The sequence below is a fragment of the Myzus persicae genome, unplaced genomic scaffold (assembly GCF_001856785.1).
Source record: "Myzus persicae strain clone G006 unplaced genomic scaffold, MPER_G0061.0, whole genome shotgun sequence".
NCBI classification, from domain to species: domain Eukaryota; kingdom Metazoa; phylum Arthropoda; class Insecta; order Hemiptera; family Aphididae; genus Myzus; species Myzus persicae.
Window position 1 is genome coordinate 79,026 of NW_019103880.1, and position 27,489 is coordinate 106,514.

General features: G+C 32.4%; 1 protein-coding gene across 1 annotated transcript in view; it reads right to left on the reverse strand.

The window, feature by feature from the left end:
• Positions 1-443: 443 nt before the first annotated feature.
• LOC111035824 overlaps positions 444-27,489 on the reverse strand; it is a 62,716-nt gene continuing 35,670 nt past the window's right edge. The window contains exons 4-12 of the mRNA XM_022317606.1: positions 18,720-18,997; positions 17,145-17,360; positions 11,836-12,152; positions 11,426-11,629; positions 11,003-11,188; positions 9,736-10,165; positions 9,327-9,542; positions 8,555-8,676; positions 444-6,617 (exon numbers count right to left, since the gene is read on the reverse strand). Coding sequence (XP_022173298.1) covers positions 6,290-6,617; positions 8,555-8,676; positions 9,327-9,542; positions 9,736-10,165; positions 11,003-11,188; positions 11,426-11,629; positions 11,836-12,152; positions 17,145-17,360; positions 18,720-18,997 — 2,297 coding nt within the window. The 3' untranslated portion in view covers positions 444-6,289. The remainder of the gene's footprint in view (positions 6,618-8,554; positions 8,677-9,326; positions 9,543-9,735; positions 10,166-11,002; positions 11,189-11,425; positions 11,630-11,835; positions 12,153-17,144; positions 17,361-18,719; positions 18,998-27,489) is intronic.

Consider the following 27,489-nt stretch of genomic DNA (forward strand, 5'->3'; position numbering starts at 1 on the left):
ACTCTAAAGACAAAATTATTGACTTGATACTTATATATATTATATATAACAATAGCTATAATATAATACGGTTATTGGTTGTACTTGACATAATAATTCACTACGAAAATATAATTCGCTGCTGTGTGATAAATGATGATTCGTATCTACAACAACATTACAACAATTTACTTACCTACCTACGTATATTATTTAAAACATTATAACAAAACATTAACGATATGTTCAATATCGATGTACAATATATTATGTACACTACACAACCTATAGTCTGTCATTATAATATTATGTATAGAATAATAGATTAAAAAAATATATACTTATTTATAATAATATTATTACACTTATATAACACAGTTTTTGTCCACGAGTAAGGTACACAGTATCACTAAAACCTGGAAGCACTCCGGATTAAACATTTTACTCGGAATTAACAACTTCAAAAAAAAAAAAAACGACTATAATTACAAATATTGCCCTTGGGCGCATATATAACGCAATATTAAAAAAACATTATGGGCGCCTACATAATTATAAACACATAATACATATTATTACTATTATTATTATCATTGTTATTGTATTGCGTACGAGTACATAATTCTATTTTCTCTATGTTTTATAATATTTATTACTATACACATTGCGCTGCGATTTTATGGAGAGCGTTTTAATACTAAAACCATATAAATAAACTGAGAGTACAAAAATGAAATATTTGATTCGTCGACCGAAGTTCGTCTCGCCGTCCTACTTTCAATCGACGCGACAATGCGTCTTATGCTCTCTTATTCAAACGAAAATGATTTCCTCGGCGTCTGCGTTCATAACCCCCCTCCCCCACCCATTATGGCTTGAAAAAAACTGTAAAGGCTTTCCTTTTAAGGACAAAATCGCTCCGACGAGCATGACTGAACAAAAAGCTCCTTTACGCACAACTCGCCAAAGCGTATTACACAAAAACACTTACCTAAGCGTAGTATACACACACACACACACACACACACGCATATATATATATGTATTATATATATTACGTAAAATACATAAATCAATCATACATTTAAATATTATGTAGGTGAGTTCTAATTTACATACTAATCGTCGTGGAGTGTTAAGTATGTACTTATAAACCACGTTGACGATCTAGCCCACAATATCTAGTATATTTTGGTGGGTATAATACAATAAAATATAACACGAAATCATTAATTTTTACCCTGATTTTTAACTATAGGTACCCCACCTACAAATGAACATTTAGTCGTTATCGGAAAAGTCAAAAGTCCGATTACAATGATATACACACAAAATATTATAAACGATTATGAATTAAATTATTAACAGAATGCGTGCGCACCGTTTCATCTCCAAAAAACATACAACATAGCAATATTTATTTCGAGCTCATTCAAACCAATCTGTGCTGTGTAATATTGTGAGCTTCGATATCTGAGCGAACGATTAAATTTAAAGTCAGAAACATTATCCGTATCTGCTTGTCAGATTTTTACGATATTTCAATCTTTATGCAAGTGCTGTGAGTAGGGATAGGTAAAAATATTAAAATTTAAAAATGCCCATATTATACCGTAGAGAACAATTGAAAATATCACGAAAATGCCAACGTACAAACACAGATAGTCTTCCTCAACTTAAAATTTAACTGCAAAAGGTCAATTCACTCTAATGATAGAATTATAAGAAAACACCAATATGGTTATGCTGCCCGAAATTGTCTGTGTTTCACTTGGGTGTCAGAGAGTCAGAAAACAGAATTGCGCTGACGCCCTCTTAAATATTAAATACCTAATGTGAGTGTGTATATTAGAATATTCGGTTGTTATTGCTAAACATCGTAACTGTACGTCATCATGTACTTTCGTCTACTGAACTGTTTAAGTAATCTTAAACCGTTCTTTCAACTCGATATTAAAAAATAAATAAATAAATAAATAAAAACAAGAATGAGCTCTTAGCAACTAGTTGAACTATTTCTAATCGCTTATCAAAATACGTTGCTTGGATAAAATATTACTTGACTATAATGCAGAAGATTACATAATTATATAAAAATAGTATACCTATATCACATGAAACAGAAAGCCGGATTTAGTTTTTGCTAGCTGCACCGAATCGTTTCAATCTTTTTGATCTTTTGTAAACCCTCAATACTTGTAAGTTATACCTATCGGCTATCGTGCACAACGACTTCAGTTGGTCGTTTGGTCAATACCGCGGAATGTCCCAAAAGAGAAAAAACCATGACTACATAATATGCTTACGGTCGCCGGTCTATTTATTCCAGATCGATTTCCCATTATATATTTAGTGTCCTCTTTATATTAAATTGTATCAAACATTTTATTCGTCTTTCCTAATTCGCTTGTTGGAGTTAGCGCACATGGCACATATGTAATATGTATTAAAGTAGTATAAATATACATAATATACTGATCACTGACCTGCCCTAACTTTCTATTTATCGTAATCGCCTTTAAAGTATAATGCACAAACGATAGTTTTTAGAAATCCATTAGTGTGAATTACGAAAACAAAACAAATCTTAATAAACTCACCAAGCACCCGGCTTGGGTTCGTCGGAGCGTTTGAAAAATATTGAGTAAATACCTGTATACATAGAATATAATAATATGTAACATTAAATGAATAATTTATATTATTAATAAATTTTGCTTTTGCCCGTAATAATAATACAACTTTTGCTTTGACGTCCTTAAAAACTATTTAACAACAAAGTTATTTAAATACTTTTATACCTCGCAAAAGTATACACAACATCTTGAAAGATATGAACGTATTTTCATGCGATGGCTTTGTAGTATTTAACAAAACAATAATCATAACAAATTCTATCCAAAACAACAGAGAACTGAGAAAAGGCAAATGGATTTCAACGACAAGGAATTCGTTGACTATAGTTATAGTTAAAAGTTATAATCTGGCGCAAGTATTATACATATAATAATATTGTATAATACCTAAGCAGTTCCAAAGACATAAATATGGAATATTTTATGTATTTCAAGGATTGTCCTGCCGCGGTACAAACTGTATTTTTTTCAAATGAGGAGGACCTTTTTAATGCTACGTTTTTAAGAACATGATGTATTATTTTCCTTATTCTTGATTACATAGAGTTTAACAACTCAGAGACTACTAGTTTGAATTTCGATTTAGATTCGTAAACATTTTTAAAAAATTCTTCCGACTGGCAATTTACAAAATAAAAAGGTGGTTCTCGTTCGACAAAAAAATTATTCGTACCGTCACGAAATAGGTACTTTCTTCCTATATATCTAACCGAAATCTAATTATGATCTTTATGCGTAAGGTAGGAATCCTACTTATCCTACTAAATGCTATTTATAAAAAATTACCAATATCAAAATTCTGAGCAACTGCATTAGTAAAGGATAAAAAGTAAGGGGTTGATCGTGTTTTGTGGACCACCCTGTATACATCATGATTGTACCTAATAACAATTATACGTGACCCCATGTGGTAGGCTACTCCTACACTATACATGTGCTCGGAAAATAATAGTTGGTATCCGTGTACTATTTACTAATTAATTTAAAATGCCAGGGGGGGGAACTAATGTGGAGATTCAATTACACCGCCATTTCATAAATTAGTAAATCTTCGCAATATGCTCTACAGCTGGTAGTTATATAGATGCTCTTCTGCGCGAACTGTTCAAACGTTTTCAATTAAGAACTCTTTGCGGCTAGGTCCGAATGAAACACGAAATAATGTGTATGTTATATATAGAGGTAGGCTGAGAAGGCTACATACATATATATGTGGAGACTGTGGAGTATGTTTAATGGAAAAAGCGTTAAAGCCTGTTTCTTTGACTTATTCATATACCTAACTAATATAACTAGGTATATACTTATATAGGTGACTATTTTTTTAATCAAAAAACTGTCATTTATTTGGTAAACGTGAGTGTTTTTGAAAACATAATTTTAGATTAATAATTTGAAGTCCTCACAACACAACGTTTGTATAATCGTAATCATTTTTTTTTTTAATTTGTAAATATTACCATTTACATTTTAACTTCATACTCCGAAGCAGACTGTGCTCATACATATATGAATCGAACTTCAAACATTGAATCAAACTTAAAATAATTATATAAGGGTACCTATTTAAAGTTTAGACAAGCGGCAAAGTGCACCTACATTTTGCAGGGTATCTACCCCACTCCGCACATCTGAAAATAAAATGTTATTAATTATTATACTTCTAATCGACTATTGGTTCGAAATTCGTTTTTTATACACCGAAATCATTGGAAAATATTTCGGTTGAGTGATGTTTAAAATGTAGTTTGTAGTTTAAAATATTATAATATATAACCGGAAGAAAAAGTTAAAACAAAATATTCTCCGAGAAAATAACTGTTAAGTGATGAAAAAAATCACTTAGCGTATAATAATGTGCGTCATTACTATTGCTCTAAGATTATGCTTAGGTATAAAGTTCCGTTGGTGTATACACCGTGAATATGGTAAAACGAACGGAAGTTGTACCGTCATAGGTATAATGTATTATTATTAAACGTATCCGGCATGTGCGTATCATGAATATTAGCTTATATTCTCGCACGTCCGTGAGTTCGTTATATAATATGTTTCTGTAATAATATTGGACTTTCAGACGAAAGTGCGAAACAAATCTGCCGCCGGATAAAGATTTACACCCTCACCCCGAACCTTCTTAACCGCCAGCCGAAGAGAGCGCGCGGTGTACGTAATAACAACGATATTGCACGGTTCGGATATTTTGTTTTTACAAGTCAGAAAATTACGACCGAAATTTGGCGACCGTCGAACGGTGGCGGTGTCTGTGGCGTAAAAAGAATTAACTAGGTCGGGTCAGATAATATATGTTTGGACCGAGCAATAACGTCGATTTCACGCCCCGCTGGTCAGGGCTGATATTATTGGCTTTGGGTGGGGTGGGACGGGTGCAGCATGAGGAGGCGTTGGCACTCCGTTGCCCGAATTCTGCGAACCATGTGATTTGGACGAAAAAGAAAGAGAGACGGAGAGAGAAAATAATAATAATAATAATAATAATAATAAAGAATATACGTACAACATCAGTCGCACGCCCTCAAACCAAAAGTCTTTTCCGCACGACGCGTGACATAATGTTTTTTTTTCCAAAAATATTTGATACGTCTGTGACGCATCGGTCTACGATTACGGTATTCGTTGGCGGTATAAATCACCAACTTTTCCTGCAACGAAAACGATGTACCACTGCACATCACACCATGTAAAATGTATACATGGGTATAGCAAATGGGCTGAACCCGCTCAATGGACGTTTTCGGATGAGATTTTTTCCTCCATAATCGCATAAAAAAATAAAATAAATGTCTCTCCTTAATGCCCGGTCTACATGAGACCAATATTTCAAGCTATGATAGAATGATGGTGATAGTACTTCCGGTGACTATCCTGGCTTACTATTATCCTGGCTTGGCACAAACTAGAGCGGTTTACACGATGCTAAGAATTTCAAGCCAGTCCGATGGCGGGCGAAGTGGGTGGGGTGGTGCTACTATAGCCAAAAAACAAAACTCCACCCTATTAAACCATCCTGGCTTGAGAAACAATATGCCCATATAGCTAACCAGACAGTAGATTCTCCAGTATAGGTTGCAAACTTTATAACACAGTTATAGACATAGGTACTACCTTTACATCAGTGTTTAGTGGTGACGCCGAACTGTTTAAAATTTACTATGACATCGTACATCAATTGGCCCCATCATCCCCATTTTTAAATTTAACAATTAGATGCAAATCAAAGCACCCACAGCATGTTCAATCATTTATTTTTACGTTTTAGCCGAACAAATGTTCAAATACAATTATGATTCTAAGCGAATCGATGAACGTATTGATTTAAGAGTTCCAGATGAAGGGGCCACCCACATCTAAAAAATCTACAACGACATCTGTCATAGATAAATTAGGTGATCGGCGCCACTATAATTTCAGCATCCCGCTACTCTAGCATGAAGTACTGGACACGTGTAGACCGGGCAAAACGCGACAGCAATGGTACAAGTTAGAGGAGCTACAATATTTTTATGTATAATATGAGGCGCGCTCGTAGTGATGACGATGACGATGATGACGACGACGGCGGTGATTTCTCGTTCGAGTCGATCGCCCGCCGCCGATCAGACGGTGGTGACGCGATCGTATTCGACGTAGTGCACTACGTCGTTGACCTTATGTCAGTAAACCACGTCGCGCGCCGACACGACCGCCTCCGTCTCCGCGGACTTGGCGGACGGGCTCCGGCATCCGGCCGCCGCGGACGACGCCGACCGGAACCGCCGGAACCACAGGACCGTGAGCCCCGACGACACGGCCACGATGATGATGGCCACGGTCAGCGCGATGCTGTACACCAGGTGCGTATAGAGCAGGTGCATGCAGTATCCGAACGACTCGTCGTAACCGGACGGACAGTGTTCCACGCCGTCGCACCACAGCGACTCGTTGATGCACGCATCTAGTTCCGGGCACTGGCTGTGGCAGTAGGGTCCGTCTGCTCGAATCCTATTTTCGTTTCCGGAAAAAAAAAACACACAAAACGGTTGTAACGGCGACATACGGTAGATACCAATTCAACCCATCACGAAGATTTATGACGACCAAGGGGTTGCGATGGAGTTAAATTTATTTTGCATATTACACAGATTATAGGTACGAATCTCATTTTATCCCCTTTGATTATATGTAGGTGAGGAAGTAGGGAATACGCGAGATGCAGGTAATTGTATGTGCGCTATATACACTTTATATCTGTTTATTATAATATGAAATAATTGTTATTTGTAATACGTGGCTCTGATCCCCACATGGAAGGGGGGGAAGTCAAGATCACCTTCAGTCCACGCAAGCACATGGAAAAAATAAGAGGGTCCATGTTTTATTATAAACACGCCTGTGTTAGTGTCTTTGTCTTACGTAGGATTTATTTGGTGTTGTAATTTTGACGTATGTCATTGCATTTAAAAAAAACCAAAACGATTTTAAAATGTCAATAACTTGCTCTCAAAATTAAAACATCTAATAAAGCCTGCAAAGAAGTTAAGCACTTAACGTAGACCCCTATAGTTTATATTTGTAATAATTTTATTTGCGATTTCTATTACTGTTTTGTCGAAGTCAGTCGTGTTTACAGCGGCGATCGCGTCGTCAGTTAAACACAGTGTTTCAGATCTCGTTGTTGTATTTTATTTTATGGTAAAAATAAAACTGCATTTTTAAGAGAAAAAAATTGTCACTCTGTGCTTTTTCGTATATATATGTAGTAAATAGTAAATACGATACGAATAGTATAAGGGTTAAAGGTATATACTGCAGACTTTGTTATATCCATAATGTACGAGTCAATTGTACTGCACAACTAGTAGATTTCTTTTTTTACGTTTTTGAGGTCGACTAAGTCTCTCTAAACCCCATACTGTATATTATTGTGGACCCAATATAAAATATATTTTGCACTTTTGTCGAAATCGATACAGTGCGCTGAGCGTAAAATTACAGATAAAGAGAAAATACGAGACGTGTATACTTCCGTTTACACGGTAACCATATTTAGGTATACTAACTTGACCGTATATTATTTATAAGCCTCTTGGAAATTTCGTGATATTTTATAATATAATGACAAATTTGGCCCAGAATCAAATAACAATATTATAGAAACAAGCGAAATATTTTTGATTGTTTAACCGAGAATTATTTATTAGATTTATTTATTTTTTACAGACCCTCTTTATTTTATGATGCGGAAACACTGTATAACGATATATTGTGTACACCTGAGAAGTATATCGCTTGCAGGAATAATTTTTTAACGACCTAAGCAAACGAGTCCCTAGGTCCCAATTAGAGTTAGTTAGTAATTCATGAGGTATTATGCAACGTTACACAACCAGTGTGGCATATTTCACCACATCCATCGCGTAGGTTAAGTATTATTTTGTGTAAACAATTTATTTAATTTGAATTATTATCTAAACATTTAAAATATACAGAAAAATTTAACGACGAAACAATTTTAGGAAAAGAGTTATGCTTTCGAAACAGAAAATTTATTATTTTGTGAATGGCCAGCTCGTACAACCATTTGCATTAAATATATTATAAACAATTAAATAATTATAAGCAATTCAGGCACTAGTTAAAATAACATTCGTTTCACCAATACCACCTTTTGTTGGTTTTTTATGCATTAGTCCGGAAATAACGCGTAATTTATATATTAATACAATATCAATAAGTCTTTAGTTGTAATTTATTTATATTAATCTATAGTTTAATACACGGGTCTTAAGTTAGGAATCCGTATTTAGTGGCAAACACGAAATTATGTTAAGGCCTTATAGGTGTACTGTTTGACGACACCGAGGATTAAGTAAACTTAGGTAATGCGAGTAATTGGTTTTGGTTTAACTGTTTAGAGGATACAATAGAATAAACAATACCTGGACGATAGTTGTATCCAAGACACTGTGTACGAGCCCGGATCGATTGGAATGAACTCGATGACGATGTCTCGCGAAGAATTCGACATGACGTCTCTGGTGTGCCATCCATCCGAAAACACCTGCGACACGCACAGTACATATAGGCGATGATCACAAACTTTCGGTTCTCTCGGGCTTTGACGATGATAATATTATGCTATATTATTCAGAGTGTTTCATTGATGCAAAGGGTCTCGACGAATTAAAGAGCGCTGCAGTGGTCACGCACTGGAATTGATCGGATAGAACGATTTGTTGCTCGGTTAAAGTTGGTAATAATAATATATAATTGTACGTTATTAGTAGTCGTGGTCCCGTGGAAACTTTGACTTTGTACCTGCACGCGTATTTGTCGTTATGACCAAATACTGAATATACCTAATAACCGTAAAATGACATTTTCGAAGCAAGTTCAATATTCCCATCGGGAGTCATGTAAATAATTTAATAATGAAATGGGCCATTTAAGTGATGTTATTTAACTACCTAACTTAATCGTTTGTAACTATTAAATTAAAATATTACCTATTCCATGAATAAAATATGCTTTGTATCTGATGCTTGGTTTACGAACTTATACATCAAAATGTATTCGTCAAAACCCACTGCCACCCCTAGTGTTTTTTTTTATTACTATTATAATACGATGAGTATACCGTAGATTATTCTGCTATAAATATTTTATTATAATATATTAATTAGATGGCAAATAATATTATTGACGACAAACCTCGACTGTGTAGTACGGGTCCGGACAAACGACCGTGTGGACCGTGTCGCCGGCGTGTACTATGAACCGATTGTTGGTCGGGCAATGCACGTGCTGCGTGTTGTTGGGCACCGCGTGCGACGAATCCGGCATCGCCAATCCGGGCAACTTGGCGTACAGATAACTGTTGGTGTACTTTTTCTGTGTGAGTATGACGAAGTGAGATTCACACGTGGTCTGAAACGAAACGATAAAATATTATTGCAGTTGTCGTTTTGCCGCGAAAGCGACGCTGAATCTATCTGCATACAAGTCAAAACTAGAAAATTCGACAAGGGACAGAAAAATAAATAGAAACGAATATAGACTACGTATTACAAAGGTTATTAAGTGCATTATTGCAGTATTGTGCATGATTATCGGTACTTACATTGTGATGTGAGTGGAATGTGAAATGGCCGCCAGGCCCGCTCAGCAGGTTGCTCTTCACCTCGCACCGTTTCGGCACCACCTCTCTCCTGACGAACTGCACGCTGGCCTCGAAGTAGTGGAGTCGGAAGTCTTCGGTAGAGTTCATGTTGGACACGTCCCAAACCATCGAAGCCTTCGAGCCCAACGTGACGAACGTGTACGGTAACAGGGACGCGTTGGTTGAACACAAACAGTGCCTTGGCACCAGCATGGTTTTCGGGCCGTTGACCTCATCCAAAACACTCAGAGACGATCCGATGTCGCCCACGCACTGCAAAGTTCCACGGTCCTTGTTCAAACGGCTATAACAACTCCGGTCTCCCGAGCCGATTGAAAGTATTGTCACCTTAGCAACATCTCCGGGCTGTCCTTCCAGTCTGAATACGCAACTTTAAAACGACATTAAAAATTTTTTTTAAAAAATGACCTTCATCGTTCCACTATTGATGTTTTCGTATTTGCGTCGATGAAATGTTTGGAGTTTAATCAGCTTTTTATCGTTTGAAATCAATTGGATAGAACAATTAGTGATTTGAAAATTCACAATTTTTTTTACGCTTAAAATATAGGTTATTTAGACAAAAATAAAAGTGAAGAATATCAAGCGTTATTTTCTATTCTTCTAGCTTAACTCCGTTTAAAGGCAACTTACAAGGCATTTTTAACGTTATAATGGAATGCAAAATAAATATTTGCGACTTCAAGTTAAAATACATTAGCATGAACACAAACAATATGAATATACGATTACAGTTGTTCAAACAAAAACAGAGAAAATGTACATTTATTTAAGTGATGTGTTTAAAATAAAATATATTATATTAAATAATGATTTTTCCCGTTTGGTCATTTATTTTACGGTTGCGAAAACAGTCTAAATATAATACATAACATTATATCCGATAAATATTCCAAATGTTTAGGTATAAGAATGGCAACAGTAATAAAAATATCTAAAGTTGAAACTCTAACAATAAAATCTCTTGTCAGACAAACTAATAAATTTTCGAGTTTCAGATAATATTAAACGGGGATATTATTCGTATTGTTTGGACTTGGAAGATATAAGACTAACAATGATAATATGTTCTAGGTATTGTTCATGTGTATTGAATACAATTGCGTGCCTAAGTATATTATACATCTATATGTGTATGGTATAGCTGGTATGCCTGCCACATATATAATTTATAGTACGTGAATGTAATATTAAGCATTAAGTTTACCTTAAATTTTTATTGCCTCCTCTTCCGTAAAAGAATACGTTTTTCGGCGAGCGGATGGCTATTGTACTAGAAGGTGAGTGCTTGGGCCTTCGGAAAATCCTGGAGCACATACTTCCTGTTTCAGGCCATGAGCTTCCGTCCTGGTGCAGGTCGACGAATTCGTATAGAGCTTTAAACGATACCGGTCTGTGGAAAATAATGATGGCGTTAAAACGGCCGTTAGCCCCCTCTACCTCCTATAATAATGGGCGACCACTACTACCACCACTACCGTGGCTGACCGACCAAATACTTAGACCTTTTACTACAAAAGCAAAAGGTCTAAAACACTCATCAATCCGTCGATAAAAACGTAACCTGTTCACTATGTATACGTGTTGATTATACGTGGTGAATATTTATCTTATACGAAAAACGACCTACCTGAGAGCCGTGGCGTGTTGTATGTTCAACTGGACGGTGAGCGACCGGGACGTGGACAGGAAACTCTCAGATAGCGTGCATGGACGCTGTTGCCGGGTCAACAGGAAATGATCGCAAGACCGTGGGGTTTGGCCGGGACAGTAGTTGGCCAACAGAGTGCTGTTGTTTTGCTGGTACGCTGACGACGAGGCGTTTCTCGAATCACTGAACGATTATACATAAAAGAATATGTATATAGGCATTGTACAGCACGTCACAAACACTCGTTGATAATATAATACCACAATAGGGATTAAGGGCACACGTTATATGATTATTTTATTGTGTATGTACACGACTGCACCCAAACGGATACTTGAATGTGAAAGAATAAATAGTAGCATCGAAATACACCGAACAGTTCAACTCACCAGAATGGATGACAAGAAGAGTTTCCATCCCACACCATCAGGTTGGTCGTGCAGTCGCGGGTTTGGGGGCCCGTCACGTAGAACTTGAGTACGGATACCCACACCTTGTACCTAGGACCGGAGCCGGATTCACGATCCACCGGATATCCGGCAGCCGCGACACCGGCTGGGGTAGCTTGTAGATGATACCAACACGTCGTGTTTTCTGGCAAAGAGTGGTAAGGCGCATGCAACCAACCACGGCCCGTGTTCCGTATCCAAAATTCACACCGCTTGTTCTTGGTGTACTTGATCGATTCGATCTCCACAAAATGTACCTAAATAATCGAAACATTGTGTTTATTAAACACCAAAGTCCTAAACACGAAATAAAATCATACTATTTTATTTCTCCAAATTTCAGTGTGTTTTATCATTTTTAAATTAATACTTGGGTGTATGTTAAAAATAATAATATTATATCATTTGTCGGATGTGTTTATAAAAAACTGTATTTTAAATGCCTGCGTCATACAACATTTGACAAACATTTCGTTTTTCTTAGAATTCAGTTTAAAATAATTAATTTTTAAAATATTCTTTATTTTCTTCGGTTTTTATAACTTCTTTATTTTGTAAGTATAGCCGCATAGGTACTTGTTTAATAAAGGTTATTCTATATTTCTATTCACTTGCTTACTTTGTTAAAATATGTAATAATTTTGAATAGAATACTGTTTGATACAAGTAAATAAATGTTCGCCTATATTCATACCTATTCTAGATATTGTATTATATTAGATATTAAAAATATATTTCCATTTGTAATATACTTGAAATACGAATCCATAGCATTGTTCCGTTGATTAACATTTCATTGTTTACTAGATACATAATAAAATAATTAATAACCAATAATGGTCATGTTTCATATGATATTGAAATGTTCCAACTGTACCTACCTATCGTAAAATTAATTAACTTTATTGTTTGAAACCGATTGTTGGTCATCTCGTTTTAATACACGAGTGCTACCCATCATGCATTTATTTTCAAATGGCTAACTCTCTTTAGAACCATAGTGAATTTAATTTTTTAAATGTAGGTACTTTGGTCATTTTTTATATCTCAGAAAATATTACTAAAGAGTTTTTGAAATATTTTCATAGATTATTTTAATACTTTATTCTTTTATCATTTAATGTAAAATAATAATATAATATATATATTTGTATATTATTTAATATATATTTTAACTTCGACGGTAGCTTAATATCGTTTTCAAAAGATTATGGTATTTTTGGGCTATATAACATTACGTAGGATTCGTAAACTTTGACATGCCCGAGCGTATGGCAGTATTATAGTTTAATAATATTGTGTGAAATAAATTTAGTTATAACTTATAGAGTAAACTACTTCTATATTTTTAGTTTAAATTAATTTAATAGTTATCTTAAAAAACCATTATTTAATTATCAGATTCAAATTTATACCTTTAGGTTGCTTTCTAAAATCAACGAGGTTTATTTAAGTTGTATTAAGTTGCATAAATTACGTAGCAGTGGAGTACTTGAAATTACGCCCTTACCTACAACGGCCACAACTGTGTGTTATTAAAAACTCAAACATTTACTTTGAATGGATGTAATTACGTTTTCATTTTTTTTTTTTAATTTCAACATTAATCACTCCGCACAAGCAATCTGCAAGGAAAGTATTGTTTCAATTTTCTAATAGTTTTTTATTCGTCGAGATAAATTTCACAATCTCGTTTTAAACTTTACATTCACCTTTTTGATATCTATACGTGTATTTCGGAAAACGACAGCAGTATTTACATAATGTAGAGTCCTGTCTTGGTTTACTTGGTTCCGCATAATTTTCTATTCAAGCGTGAACTGCGTTTGAAAGGTTTGTTTGTATTCCTTTTTTTTTCTTTTTTTGAAAAGAATTTTCATAATATTATGCCTATACGGTCTAACGAGAAGAACCCTATCTCGGAAAGCAAAATAAAACATTTCGTGTTGTAAATGTTATCGCTTGGTCAAACATCTATTAAAATATCCTTAATTTGAATACTCAATACACACTACAATATGTAAATATTACACGTACGCCAACAGCGGATAGGATGTCTACCGATGAGTAGATATTGATTTTTATTATAAGTTAGCTTTTCCGTTTACATAAATATTCTAATGGAGAAGTTATCATATGTTTTCATACGGCAAGTTCTTCAGGGTTTTTATTTTTATTTTTAAAAGCAAACTTTACCGGCGACTGGCCTATAATATAGTGGCTGTAAAATAAATCCGATTCGATTTCTCAATGATTAAATTCGTTACGATTTTGAATACAATTTTTATCGAATAAAAACTGTAATTGCTAATTACTTCAATAGGTACCAAAAATTGCATTCAGTCGCCATATAGTATACTAAACAAACTTATTTCGCTTTACCATTATAGGCAACTCCTACTATATTTCCTACTCATTTATATCGTATTTAGACATAACATATAAAAAATCACACTTAAAAAATATTAAAATACTGGGATCACGAATATGACGAAGACGATGTATACCTCAATAGTCGATCTAAAACGCCATGTGACAATAATACAATGCATATTATTGAAATAACTTGATGTATAAATAATAACAATAATTAAAATATGAGTTTATTATTACTTTTTAAAGTAGCATAAATAAAAATCTGAGTAATTAAATCAAATATAATGAAATGCTACCGGAAAAATGTATTACATTATTATTATATTTATATAAAGCTAAAATGAAGGGCACAATATGGCCAATGAGTATTGCATACACTATATTATTATTATTTACATTTTTAATATTATTATGGCTTGAGAGATACCTGAAAAATGGTCCCCATGGTGGTACAAAAAAAAGAAAAACCTGGTCGAAAGTGTGCACTACAATTAAGTATTAAACTTAATATTAATTATTATTATGACATTTTAGAAGAATATTGTGTGTTTCAAAAATAAATACTTCCCAACTGTTCTTGTAATGTATTATTATTATTATTATTATTGTTATAAAATATTATGAGCACAGTAGTATGTACACTGTACAAGTAAATATATAAATGTATTAGTAATATAAACCAAATTAGTATATTGCAGTCTGACAAAAATCAATTTTTAAACGAATTCAGAATATAAGACCACCCCTCCCACCTGATACCTCGTCTTGGTCAATGTGAATATAAAATCGTTTTGACACAATTATACACGTCATTATACAGTACACTTAGCTCGTGATGCTCATTATAGTCATCGGTCATACTACACGAACCTTCGACAAATTTTAAATAAAAGGGTGAAATATCACTGGAGTAAATCATACCGGTTATGCAGATTTCTATATATTTCACGCCAAGCCATGCCGTGCGTATTTATTTCGATTTTGTGAGGCCACTCAAATTACGGTACGACTTTTGAAATCGATTTTTCTATGCACACGAACAGAAATTAAATCTTGAAATGGAAAACAAATGATAAGAATTCGTAATATTAATATCCTATCGGATGACATAAGTATCGGTATGTAATACCTAACAGAAAGAAATCGTTTAAATGATTTTCGACGAGTGAGAATAATATTATAATAATATATATTAATATTTATGTATTCAAGCATATATTTAATCAGTTATTAAATTATTGGCAAATTTGATACGCACTGCTTGACGGGCCATCATGGGTACCGATAAAATTAACTCATACTATAATTATGAGTTTTGTTTACTTTAAAGTTTAAACTTTGAGACTCAGAGCTCGCTACACTAACATTTCTTGTCTACTTGTCTCCATCTTACAAGTGCGAAACATATCAAATTTTACGTTCAGAAGATCTCGTCTAGCTCCATTAGTTTGAAAATTAGAGTGAATTCACCCCTCATAAAATTTAAAGGTAAGATTATTATTTAGGGCATCTCATAGGCTTTTTATTATATTTTAATTTTGAAGCGAGTTATGTATTTCAAAATGTACAAACAATTTTCAGTTTTAAAATACTCATAACTTGCTTTAAAATTCAAATATAATAAAGAGGCTGGATGCCATGAGATGCCCCAGATAATAATCTTACCTATAAGGGGGGAATCTCTAATTTTTGAACTAACGGAGCTAAACGTGATCTGCTGAGCGTAAAATGTGTAATGGTACGCACTTGTAAAACAGAGATATCAAATGTCAGCATAGAGTTCTCTTAAAGTGATTTTATAATTACATTATTGTTCAGAATATTTAACACATAGTATACGTGCAACTTCTTAAGCAGAAAGTGTTTTGCTACTAAAACATATAAATCCAATAATCAATACACATACCGTTTACATTTATGAACTAACTAAATAATATTTACCACATTTTTCGTTATTATTACTACAGTTTTATTTTTTTTAAACGTATTTAAATCACAACATTGATCAAAATAATTTGTATTTTCTACTCAATTATTATACTGAAAATTAAATATTTAAAAAAATATATTTTTTAATATATTCTTTATAAATTTATTTATTTACATTAATTCTTTTTATATCAACTAGGTTAAAATTGACTAATACTTAGCTACAATTTATTTTTAGAAGACCTTCTTATCGTGCAAAACTTATAAATTAACTTGATAAGTAATAAGTTACGAAACGTAAAATATATTAAAAGTTATAAGTTATAACGGTGTATTTGAGTGTAAGATTTGTATAATATTTGGTATTCTATTGTTTAAAAAGTTAAGATGAAACTCATAAGAATTCAATCAGATATAAACAAGACAATTATATCAACTTTACTGCATTTATAACGTCATTATAGTACTTATTATACTAATATAATACTATTACACATATATTATGACGAAATTCATCATTGTGAATTTAAATGCAATGTTGGCACGAATAGGTCACCCTATATCGGTGCGAATTTATAAGATAAATAAGTTTTAAACTTTCTAACGACAATTGTATTTCAAATCGGCCTTTTGGTTTAATTCTAAGATTATATATAATCAAAAATGACTTTAATTATTAATATCGTAGTCGTGTGTATAATATTTGTAAATAAAAAATTACATTTTATAAATAATATATTATAGGCGGGTGAGTATAATCGTAATGCAAATGACGTGTACCTTGATGATGAAAAATATAGATCAATAACCACCACTATGTATAATACGTCATATTATTATTATTATTATTATTGTACTCATCAGAGAGGACTACATAATGTTTGTCAGAAATTAGCGTTGATATAAAGTCATTGAAATGTCTATCGTTTGAAATGCGCACTCACTTGAACTTGAAGTTGAAATCCGTGAAGTGGACCGAAAGGGTACATTAGAGTGCCATATGGTGACGTAGAAAACTGAACTAGCAGTTCAGGCCCACTAGACGTAGTCACGGGCACAGTTTCACCAGATCCGCAGAATCTCAACAAAATTGGATCTCTAGTTGTGTAACCATCATAAACGGTCACAAAATCTGGTACATTATCGCACTTGCTCCAGTCCTGTACATACATTTATTTATTTTTTAATTAGAAAAACATAAGTACAATCGAAATACCTATTGGTTTGCGTAATAATACAATACACATTTTAAGATACATGTGAGTATTTCAAATAAATTTCACAAGCCTAAGGTATTAGATCATCAACAATTATTGTTCATTACTATCATCAGGTAAAACTTTTGAAATATAGGGTGGGCCACGGAAAGGTTAATAGAGTTACGTGTCTATATATTGTTGGTCCTATCTCGTGGCCCACTCTGTATTTTGCAGTAATAGGTTCACTATAATTAACTTCCGGTTCTATTATATTTTGTTTCAATATTCCTTTTTTGAGGAATTTGTTAAAGTAAACTATTTATCATGCGAAGCGCTCAAAGTTTAATTTTTCAACAGTTTAGCATAAAATTATTTATACGGAGTAATTTATTATTAAAAGGGTTCCATCGGAAAACAGCCTTATATAGGTTCATTAATTGCTATAACAATATTTTGCTGGATACTGTTTTGTACCTCGAGTTAATTAACTCAAAATGGATTTAGAGTAAAAATAACAAGGTTAGTCGGTGAAATTGAACACTTTTGTTTGAATTTATAAATATAAATCATCAACGTTAAAATCTAATTTTATTTTTAAAACGTTGTCATTTAAACGAAAGACCCACTTATACGTGATATTATATCCTGCAAAAATTTAAAAAATATACTGCCCTTTATTCAAATACGTAGATTGAAATATTATATATATGGTGGTATAGGTTATTATGGCGAATACACTGTACATACCTTACCTATAGTGATTTAGAATAATATTATGAGTTATGACGTAAGTAAGTTCTTTCAATTTCCGATTGAATACAATACTATGTAGGGATACGAAATTTAATATCTACGTGACTGGTTTTTGTACGACAAAAACTTCACGGTAAAACGATAAAACGTCCCAAACTTGAGACAAATCTACTCGAGCGTAGCAGAATAGAATAGGTAAGAAACCGGTCGATTGATATAGGAAAATATTAATACGTCGTTCGCGGTTGTTATGAAATCGAGCCATCGTTGCAATGTTTTATAACTATTTCGTTTGTTTGGATAAGCCTAAGTATTGTTATCAACAAAATATTATGACGTTGGCGAATTTTCAGACCCTTGTCTATATGATATTGATTGTTTCTTGTTATTGACCGTCATGCTCATATTATTATATTATGACAAAATAATATTATACTCGAGACATCCGATAAACCCGACGATGACACACTACTTCGGTTTTAATGTCTCGTCTAGAGGCCGAGGAGGAGATTGGAAAAAAATACCCCACCGTGCATCGATATAAACCGCAGGGGTGGCTGTCCATACCTTCCGTTCGACGGGCTTTGGGTCAGCTCCTTCTGGATTGGTCCGGTCGGTCTTGATCGACACCAGACGGCTGTACGGCTGGGTGATGGATATTAGAGCCTGGTGGCCATACGGTATCGAGTGTTGCCGGATAGCGTAGTAGCAAGTCAAGTTGCGTGGATAGAGCCCAGGGTAGTTGGGTGACTGCAGCACGCACCTCTTCTTGTCGCAGTTGCTGAATATCCGCGAGCAGTATGTGCCCTCCATCAGGTCGCCCATGTGAAACGATTCGTTTACTCCTGTGGCACACGAACGGGAGATAAGCACACGAAAAAGGTTTGAGCGTAAAGGGTGTTAAAAATGTAATAAAACATGTCGAATAGGGCGTAAAACGATATAAATTATTCAAGCCTGCCTATATATACCGTGACGTGGGCGTTGGAGGCGACAAATTCGTAATTTCTAAAAAGGCCATTCGACATTCAACAAAGGTTGTTTATTTTTTCACATACTTATACCTAATATTCAACCTTGTGATATTATTTCAACAGACGGTTTGTGTTTGGTTTACACGACCTATGAAAACAGCGACCGGCCATCACTTACATAAATTCTACACCACGCGCGAGGTCTTATTATAAGTGTTATCTCACACCAGCCTGAATCGATTCGTCAAGTGGTAAGAGATAACTGTTATAAGTACTTTATAAAAAAAAAAGGAATAGTTTTTCACCACGAAATAAAGTTATGGCTGCATCACGAGTTGCTCTTATATTGTATTATTTAACTATAAAGGTTCGCTAAAGTATATAATATTGTAATGTATATTTGCGTGTCTCCAAACTCAGCCGAGACGATGACGACGGTCATTTGTGGGAACTCCCGTTATACATAAAATCTTTGTTGTATTGTTTTATGGCCATTTCGGGTCGTTTATCATTCCGTCGTGAAAAGCGCAAGACGGACCGATAGTGCAGCAGATTTATGTGCCAAACACAATATAACAGACAATCGTAGTCGTCTTAATTTAATATAAATGTGCTTACAATGGGTAATGGGAGTGATTGCTAATTTCTGAAATATAGTATAGTAAGCGATTATGTATACACTGTACAGTATACATATTTAAAAAAGAAGAAAACAAATATTCACACAATTTATGTGGTAAGTCACAAAATATAATTAAAAATATACTTTTATGTAATACTAAAAATGTCAATTTTTAGACATTTACTTTTTATTAATTTAAATTGTTTTAATTTATTGGTGATGGAATAACAATAATACATATTGTGATACATAATCTACTATTTATTTATTTGTAATTAAACTATGCCAGCAGTCACTATATAATTTAATTAACCAAAATTTCAAATTTCTTATTTTATATTTTAAAACTTAACAATATCTATAAGCCTCATCGGGAGTTATATTTTCTGACATACAGAAGTTTAAATGTACAGGTTTTTTTAATTCTTTCTTTAATTTAATTTTATATTGTTGTTCGCAGATACATCAGATAGAACTAAATTTCAAAAAGTAAAACTCTGTAAATGTAGCGAGTTTTATTGTATAGGTTTAGTAAGTTTTTATGTTGGTAGGATTGTAACACGTGTTTGTGTATGTGTGGCAAGGATATGTCGCTAAAAACTCGGGTGGTCACCCATCCGGGAGCTATCAACGTCGGTCGGTACGTCGTACGTACACTCAGAGCGCTTCCGCAGGTTGAGCGTACGACCGCGCCTCACCAGGCCACCTAACCGATATGTTGTTGAAAGTGACAATCAAAATGTATAATTATTATTATGTAAAACACCCTTACATAATATGAAAATTAAATTAAAATCATCTATTCAAATTTCAACCGATGTCCGATACCAATATTAATTAGGCTCAAACTATTATATCAAATAAAAATCAACATATTTAAACAAATGCTTGTGCGAAAAACACCTCTGGGACCGTACCATATCAAGCGTTAAGCTATTATCGCAGACTACCGACGAAAAAGTAAACATTGAAAACTATCTGGTATACGGGGGATCGGGAACGGTGGGATTTAGTGGTACCTCCTATATACAATATTCGCCATGAATAAAACCCTATGGCTTTATATTATACACTTTCCGTACGGATATATTCATATTTCTGTTCGGTCTAAAGCAGATAAGTATATGGGTGCAAAAAAAAATCCACACCGCCTTTAATTTAAATACACCATACCCTCCAAAAAAAAAGTGGATAATTTTAATCGACCTACAATGGCCGCCGTATTATGATGTACATTATACATAATATTATATAGCTCGTAACAAATTTAAATCCGAGAAAAGAACAAACGGCAATTAGACCACGATTATAATTTTAATTGAAATTGTTATTCGTGTATTAATTTAATAAAAAAATCTTTTCAAGTCTATTTGATCGATTGCTTTTGAATGTAAATGTCAAACACCGTTTATAAAATTATGCAAAAAAAATTCAAATTGTGAAATGAATACGATATTATGTACATTAACGTTTGAATATTTTTGTAAAACTACCAAAACATGATATAATATTGTTAGATTAATAAAACAATTATAATATAAGGCGTAAGATGTAATAATACCGTCTAAACGGTTCACTACATTATATAATGTTCATTTTTCTTTTGTAAACTAAATATTTAACTCCATAAAACTAATTAATGTTGACGAGCAAATTACTGCGTGTTAGATTTTTGAATGTCTGTTAAACACATCAATTGTCATTGGGTAATTTCTCAAGTAAATTTAATTGTATATATCAAGTTCCCGTTAAGCGGTTAGGAGGCACAGTTTGCATTCACTGACACGGATTTCTTCCAAATTGTTTGATCTATTTAATGTTTGCGCTATGCGCTAATGGAAAGTTATTCAAATAGTCCAAACTACAAATTTCAATTTGACAGCTGAACAAGCACTACAGTCAACAGTACTAGTACCTATACTGTACGGTTGAAAGTATAATAATATTACCAACATGTTTTAAATAATCCGACTTCTTACAAAGAACAGGAAACCCACTCTGCTGCATAGTATATTTGTGTATTTGTGTCCTTAAATAAGTGTTTTTCATGTATTTGTTCATTTTATGTAAAATCATTCAATCATTGGATACAAAAAACAAATCTAAGCGAAGATAGTGAACATCAAGTTGCAAAGATATTCTATCATTTAATTATATTAATTATATTATTACTTAAGTGCTAGCATTGATTAATACAAATTAATGGTTTATAATAAAATAATCAATGCTAAAATGATCTAATCAATGTAATAATGAGGTAGGTTCAACTAATTTTTGGCAAAGCATATTATTAAATTATTGTTATTACTGATAAAGTTATAAGTCGATACCAACTATAGATAATAAAGAATGGATAGGCCATGTATGCTTATCATTGAGGAACGAACATGAAAATATTTTGAGGATATAGAGGTCTATTCTGTTGATTATTCTGTGATAAGACCGCTATTAGAATGAGAGGCATTGAAAAAATCAGTCCTTCTCTCTTCCCCATTCCGGCACACGACCCTCTATTTGGTTAATATAGCAATGGCCTATCCATTCTTTATTATCTATGATACCAACGAACAGTGTGTAAATAAGCCCATGGTAAAAATAGTTTAAATTTAGTTGACATTGAAAATGTCATGGTGTATAGGAAATAATAATAAAAGAAATGGCAAAAAGTTTCAAGTTTCTTCTATTAATATATTTTTGATTCCAACAAAATAAGTAAAAGAAAGATTATTATTCTTCGTACAAATTCCGATTTTTTTCAAATTTTGAATTTATAGCGTTTATACAATTTTGAAATGTCTATAAGCTTCTCAAAAACAGACCAAAATATTTTTAAAATGATATCATATCTATAAAATGATAATATGAGTATTTAAATTAAAAAAAAATCGATTTTGTCGAAAACTGGTTTTGTATAAATATTCTAGTTTTCCCAATGATTTTGAAAAGCGCCGATAATTACTTTTAATCTCACCCCCTTAGTACCAAATAAATTTAATTTGTTACCCCGGTCTAGCCTCATTTAGTGACATATTTGAAGATTGAAAGAGTTTTAATGCTCCAAAAAATGATAGTAGATAAAAAGTACCTACACATAATTCTTAAACCAATATACATTCATCGCTCCACACAGAAAATAAAAAAGTATAAAATTTAAAAATTGTGCATTTAAAGATAACACAATAAAAAAAAAACCAAAAAATATTTATAATACAGGGATTGATGTGTTTAAAGGATTCGAAACAACTCTGATGAGGGAGGTTTTTTTGGCCTCTTCAGCATTCAAAGCGAATATAACGGTGGGTTAATGCTATAGAAGTCCGATCACTATGATTGATGAGGAACGGTATTTAGTATTGTACAATGATTACCATAATAATAATAAAAATATAAACAATAAAGTTGTTGAAAGACGAGATCATTTTATCGTTAACATTTACGCTAATAGAATCAAATTAGAATATTCTGAATAGCGTAAGCCTATTACAGGACAAGGAGTGATTCCATTTAACGTGTGACATTCGTTATTTCAAAAACCAATAGGGTTTCGTATAAAAAATAATTTTACATAACTTTAAGTAGTTAAAAAACAAAATTTTTCCAACAAATTTACATTTATGATTTACAACTTTATTTTTATCGTTATAGTTTATTTTAATTTAATTTTTTTTCTGTCTCAAAATTTGATTTTGATATATTTTAATACTTCGGATAATATTTTGCTTCAAAATAAGAAATTACAAACTTACGTAATTGTCATTTGTCATTCAAAATACTAAAAATATTTTTAATGGTGTAAATAAAATAGTAAAAAATGTTTTTTTGTAATTACTTAAAACTATGTAAAATAAATATATTTAAAAACAGTGATATTGTATATAAGTTATAACAATGAGTGTTTTAAATCAAATGCAACACTCTATGTGTTGGTAAACTCATGATAAAAAATATTAATGAAATGATCTATCGATGAATATAAATATAAAAATGATAATGGGTATTTCCGTATTGTCTCTCATTATCTTCTACGTTTATTATGTTTATTTTTAAATTTTGCCTACCTAATAGAACCTATTTTTTTTATATTCACCAACAAAATCAACAGATTTATTTATAACATTAATTATTATTGATAATATTTTGTAAATTATGTATCCCTCGATACATCAAAATATAAAATCCAGAAAAAAATAAAGAATGTCATAGGTACTGGTTTCTATTTTTCAATTTTGATATAGAGTTTTACTATTATTACTTTCACTTAGATTAACGTTGAGCTCAAAATTATAAATTTTAACATTACTACAATTTTTTATTAATTTAATATCGATATCAATATATTTTTAATAAATAAATTGTTATAGTATTTTTATTAGGTGTATAACTTATAAACAATACACAACACCTGCTCTTAAAATATAATCCTTTTTATTAATTAAGATTAATTGTGTTTTTATTTTATTTTATTTAAACACGTGTACATAACTCGATGAAATTGAATCATTTCCGGAACGTTTTACATGAGTACGTACTTGTACAATAATTATATTATATTAACATACAATCAAGTTTATTAAGTTGAAAATAAAGTTTACATTTAAAAAAAACTGAAGTATAACCCTTTATAAGTCTTTTATGTATACGTTTATGTAGTACAGCTTTTCAATTTTCATGGGCCAAAATGAATTGTCAATTTACCGCATTACCCGTTTAAAACGTTCACATTATGCTGTATAATCGCATATTAAATAATTTTCAAAACACTCGTAGATCATTGCATTATTTGAATTTAGTACATTTAAAATTCAATCTTTCACAGTTGTCTGATCAGAGGAAACATTAATGTAGATTAATAATTAAAACCGTTTAACTCGTACAATTTTGTGCGTTTTATAAAAGTAAATATATTGTTATTTTATACGTACAGAGTACTACAGATACAACGTATAATATCATGTGTCACGTTTGATCTCACTTTTCATTACATCTAAATCACTTTAATAAGCATAGTACGTTAATTAATTCGTCTTCTTTCGGTCCATGTATTATTTCTCAAATGACTGTATTAATAACTTATCAAGTTTAAATTTATGTTTAAGGGAAACGTTTGCACCCTTATTTTTATTTAAGTTACGTACGCGCACTTTAATCATTCATAATCACTTCTGACAGTTCCTAAGACCCATTAAGTCGACGTAAAATATCGGTTACCCATATTATACTTATTTATACCTAAATTATGGTTTTGACGTGTCTAAATATTGAACAGTATACCAGTAATCAATATCCATATATAGGTAAATACACTATAGAATGTCCCATCAATGGATCTTAAATTTTTTTTTTTAATTGACAGGCATGACTTAATTATGCTTATAAAGTTAAAGCCGAATGCTTACAGTACAAAACTATACCGGAATAATATAATTCATCGTAACTTTGGCAAATTATATATAATTACATTTCGTTGCCGACTTTATTAAAAATTTCAACGACTTTTATTCATTTGACTGAGCGTCTAAAATTATTTTAACAGCTTTCACTAAACGGCGTAGCACTATGTCACGCTATACATCACTCGTTTTACTCAATTACATCTATTTATTTACTTCTAGCGGTGTATACTGTATTCGTACATAGGTACATAAATACATACATATTACGTACGTACATTTATATACACCTCTCTACCTACTATTTCAATTGTACAGTAGTCGCTATGGTAGTTGTATATATAATTACATTTGACAAATGAAATGCGAATGCCTGCAATAATAATTGACTAAATATATTAATTCTTCCATTTTATTTTTTGTTTATATACCTATATTGCTTCGACGACTAGAATACAAATACAGTAAAACGTGACGTAGACTTATTTGACACTGTAAAACGTGTACAACGCGTATATTCGATTTATAAAAAAAATGTTTAAAATAATTTATGTAGGTACACACCGTGAAACATACTTAAATAATTCTTAAGCTGCAGATGTATCCTGTACATTTTTACGCGTACAAACTACAAACTTATTTGACCAACAACAACAGTATAATTGCAATGTTGTGCAACTGCATTGTCTTTATTATTTCATCGTATCTATACGTACTATAGTCTATAATATACATTTAACGGTCTATAAAAAAATATGTACTAGACAGATTATTTAGAATTTAGCACTGAGAAATCAAATCAAATAAAATAATAATTTAATACAAACTGTATGTAATGTTAAATAATGAATACCTACCATAATAAAAAAATCGTATTTAATGAGCTTCTAACTTAAGATATAGATCGGACGATTGTAAATATAGAATCAAAACAATAGTACAAATAGCAACGTAAAAAAAAATAATAGTTTTGTTTCGTCCCCAAACAGGCTGCAAATTTTCTAAATGGACAATCAATCAACGACATATTAAAAAAAAATACTCTATGTGTAAAATAATAGTTTTCACTTCACGAAATTGATTAAATTTATACGCCCATTACATAAAGCCCTGCAACGACTTTCAGGTTATGATCGATATTCATGAAAAATATATTAATTATTTGAAAAATTCGATTACACTATCCCAGATTTTCTGATACACCCTATATATTATATCTATCGATCGATGTCCATTTATAAAATTGTATGTATACACCGTCGAGTCGCGTTAACTCGAAAACCTTCACAATTCTAAGCTTCTTCTTGCTCCCTGAAGTATTTGTATGTTATATTTGAGATATTTAACTCGAAAAACACATAAGTCGAATTTATTACTACTCCTGTTGAGATTCGAGCTACTCGATTGTACCTATATACTATAATATAGTTTTATAAATTTGTATATTTTATAGGTAGTTATATTCTTATTTCCACGTTTATATACATAGTACTATAATAGTATAATATACATAGCATAAATTTCATGTTATAAACGTGTCCGAATCTTAATTAAAGTAAAACAATGTAACAATAAAAATATCCAACTATAAATAAGAGTATAGATAATTTATGTAATACATTGTAAATAATATAATATCCGGCACCATTATAACCTACGCAGTTGCAGATACTTTTACTGATTAATTTTCATGGTTTCATTTTTTTAAACGTGTAAATACACAACTGTGACCGGCCTGGTGATTGAAGCAACATCAAATTTTAGTCACGCGAAAGAGAAAAACAAATCTACCTGCGTAAGATTAAAAACAGAATCTACGAGAACGCGTAGACCTACATAATCTGACGCACTTTGAGTTGCTGTCAGCAATGGTCTGCATGAATATGAATATATATATATAATTGGTAGTGCACTCAAACGACGTAATTTTTTTTTTAAACCGTACATATCTCCCCTTCCTCTCTACGGACTTGAAGTCATATACTTATACCCTAAGCAGCAATCGATACCGTCGTTATGCGAGGGCATAATATGATGTATATATTATATATACATATTATATACACAATAGTAATAAACATATACCATCTCTAGCTTGGGGCGGGATTCGAGCCGAAGGTATTTGTGAAATATTCTTAGGGACGGCATTAACCTCACCTAAAAGTACATTGTCATAGTTAAAACAATATGAATTATTTTAATGTATACAGGGGGTGATGGTAGCTGATAGGTTGAAGCGGTGGTGGCGAATGGAGTGCGATGACGACGACTATCTGCGCAGCATCTATTGCTATTCACTTAGACTTGTGAGCGTTTCCCCAACCCAATCCCTTAACAAACGCGTATATTTT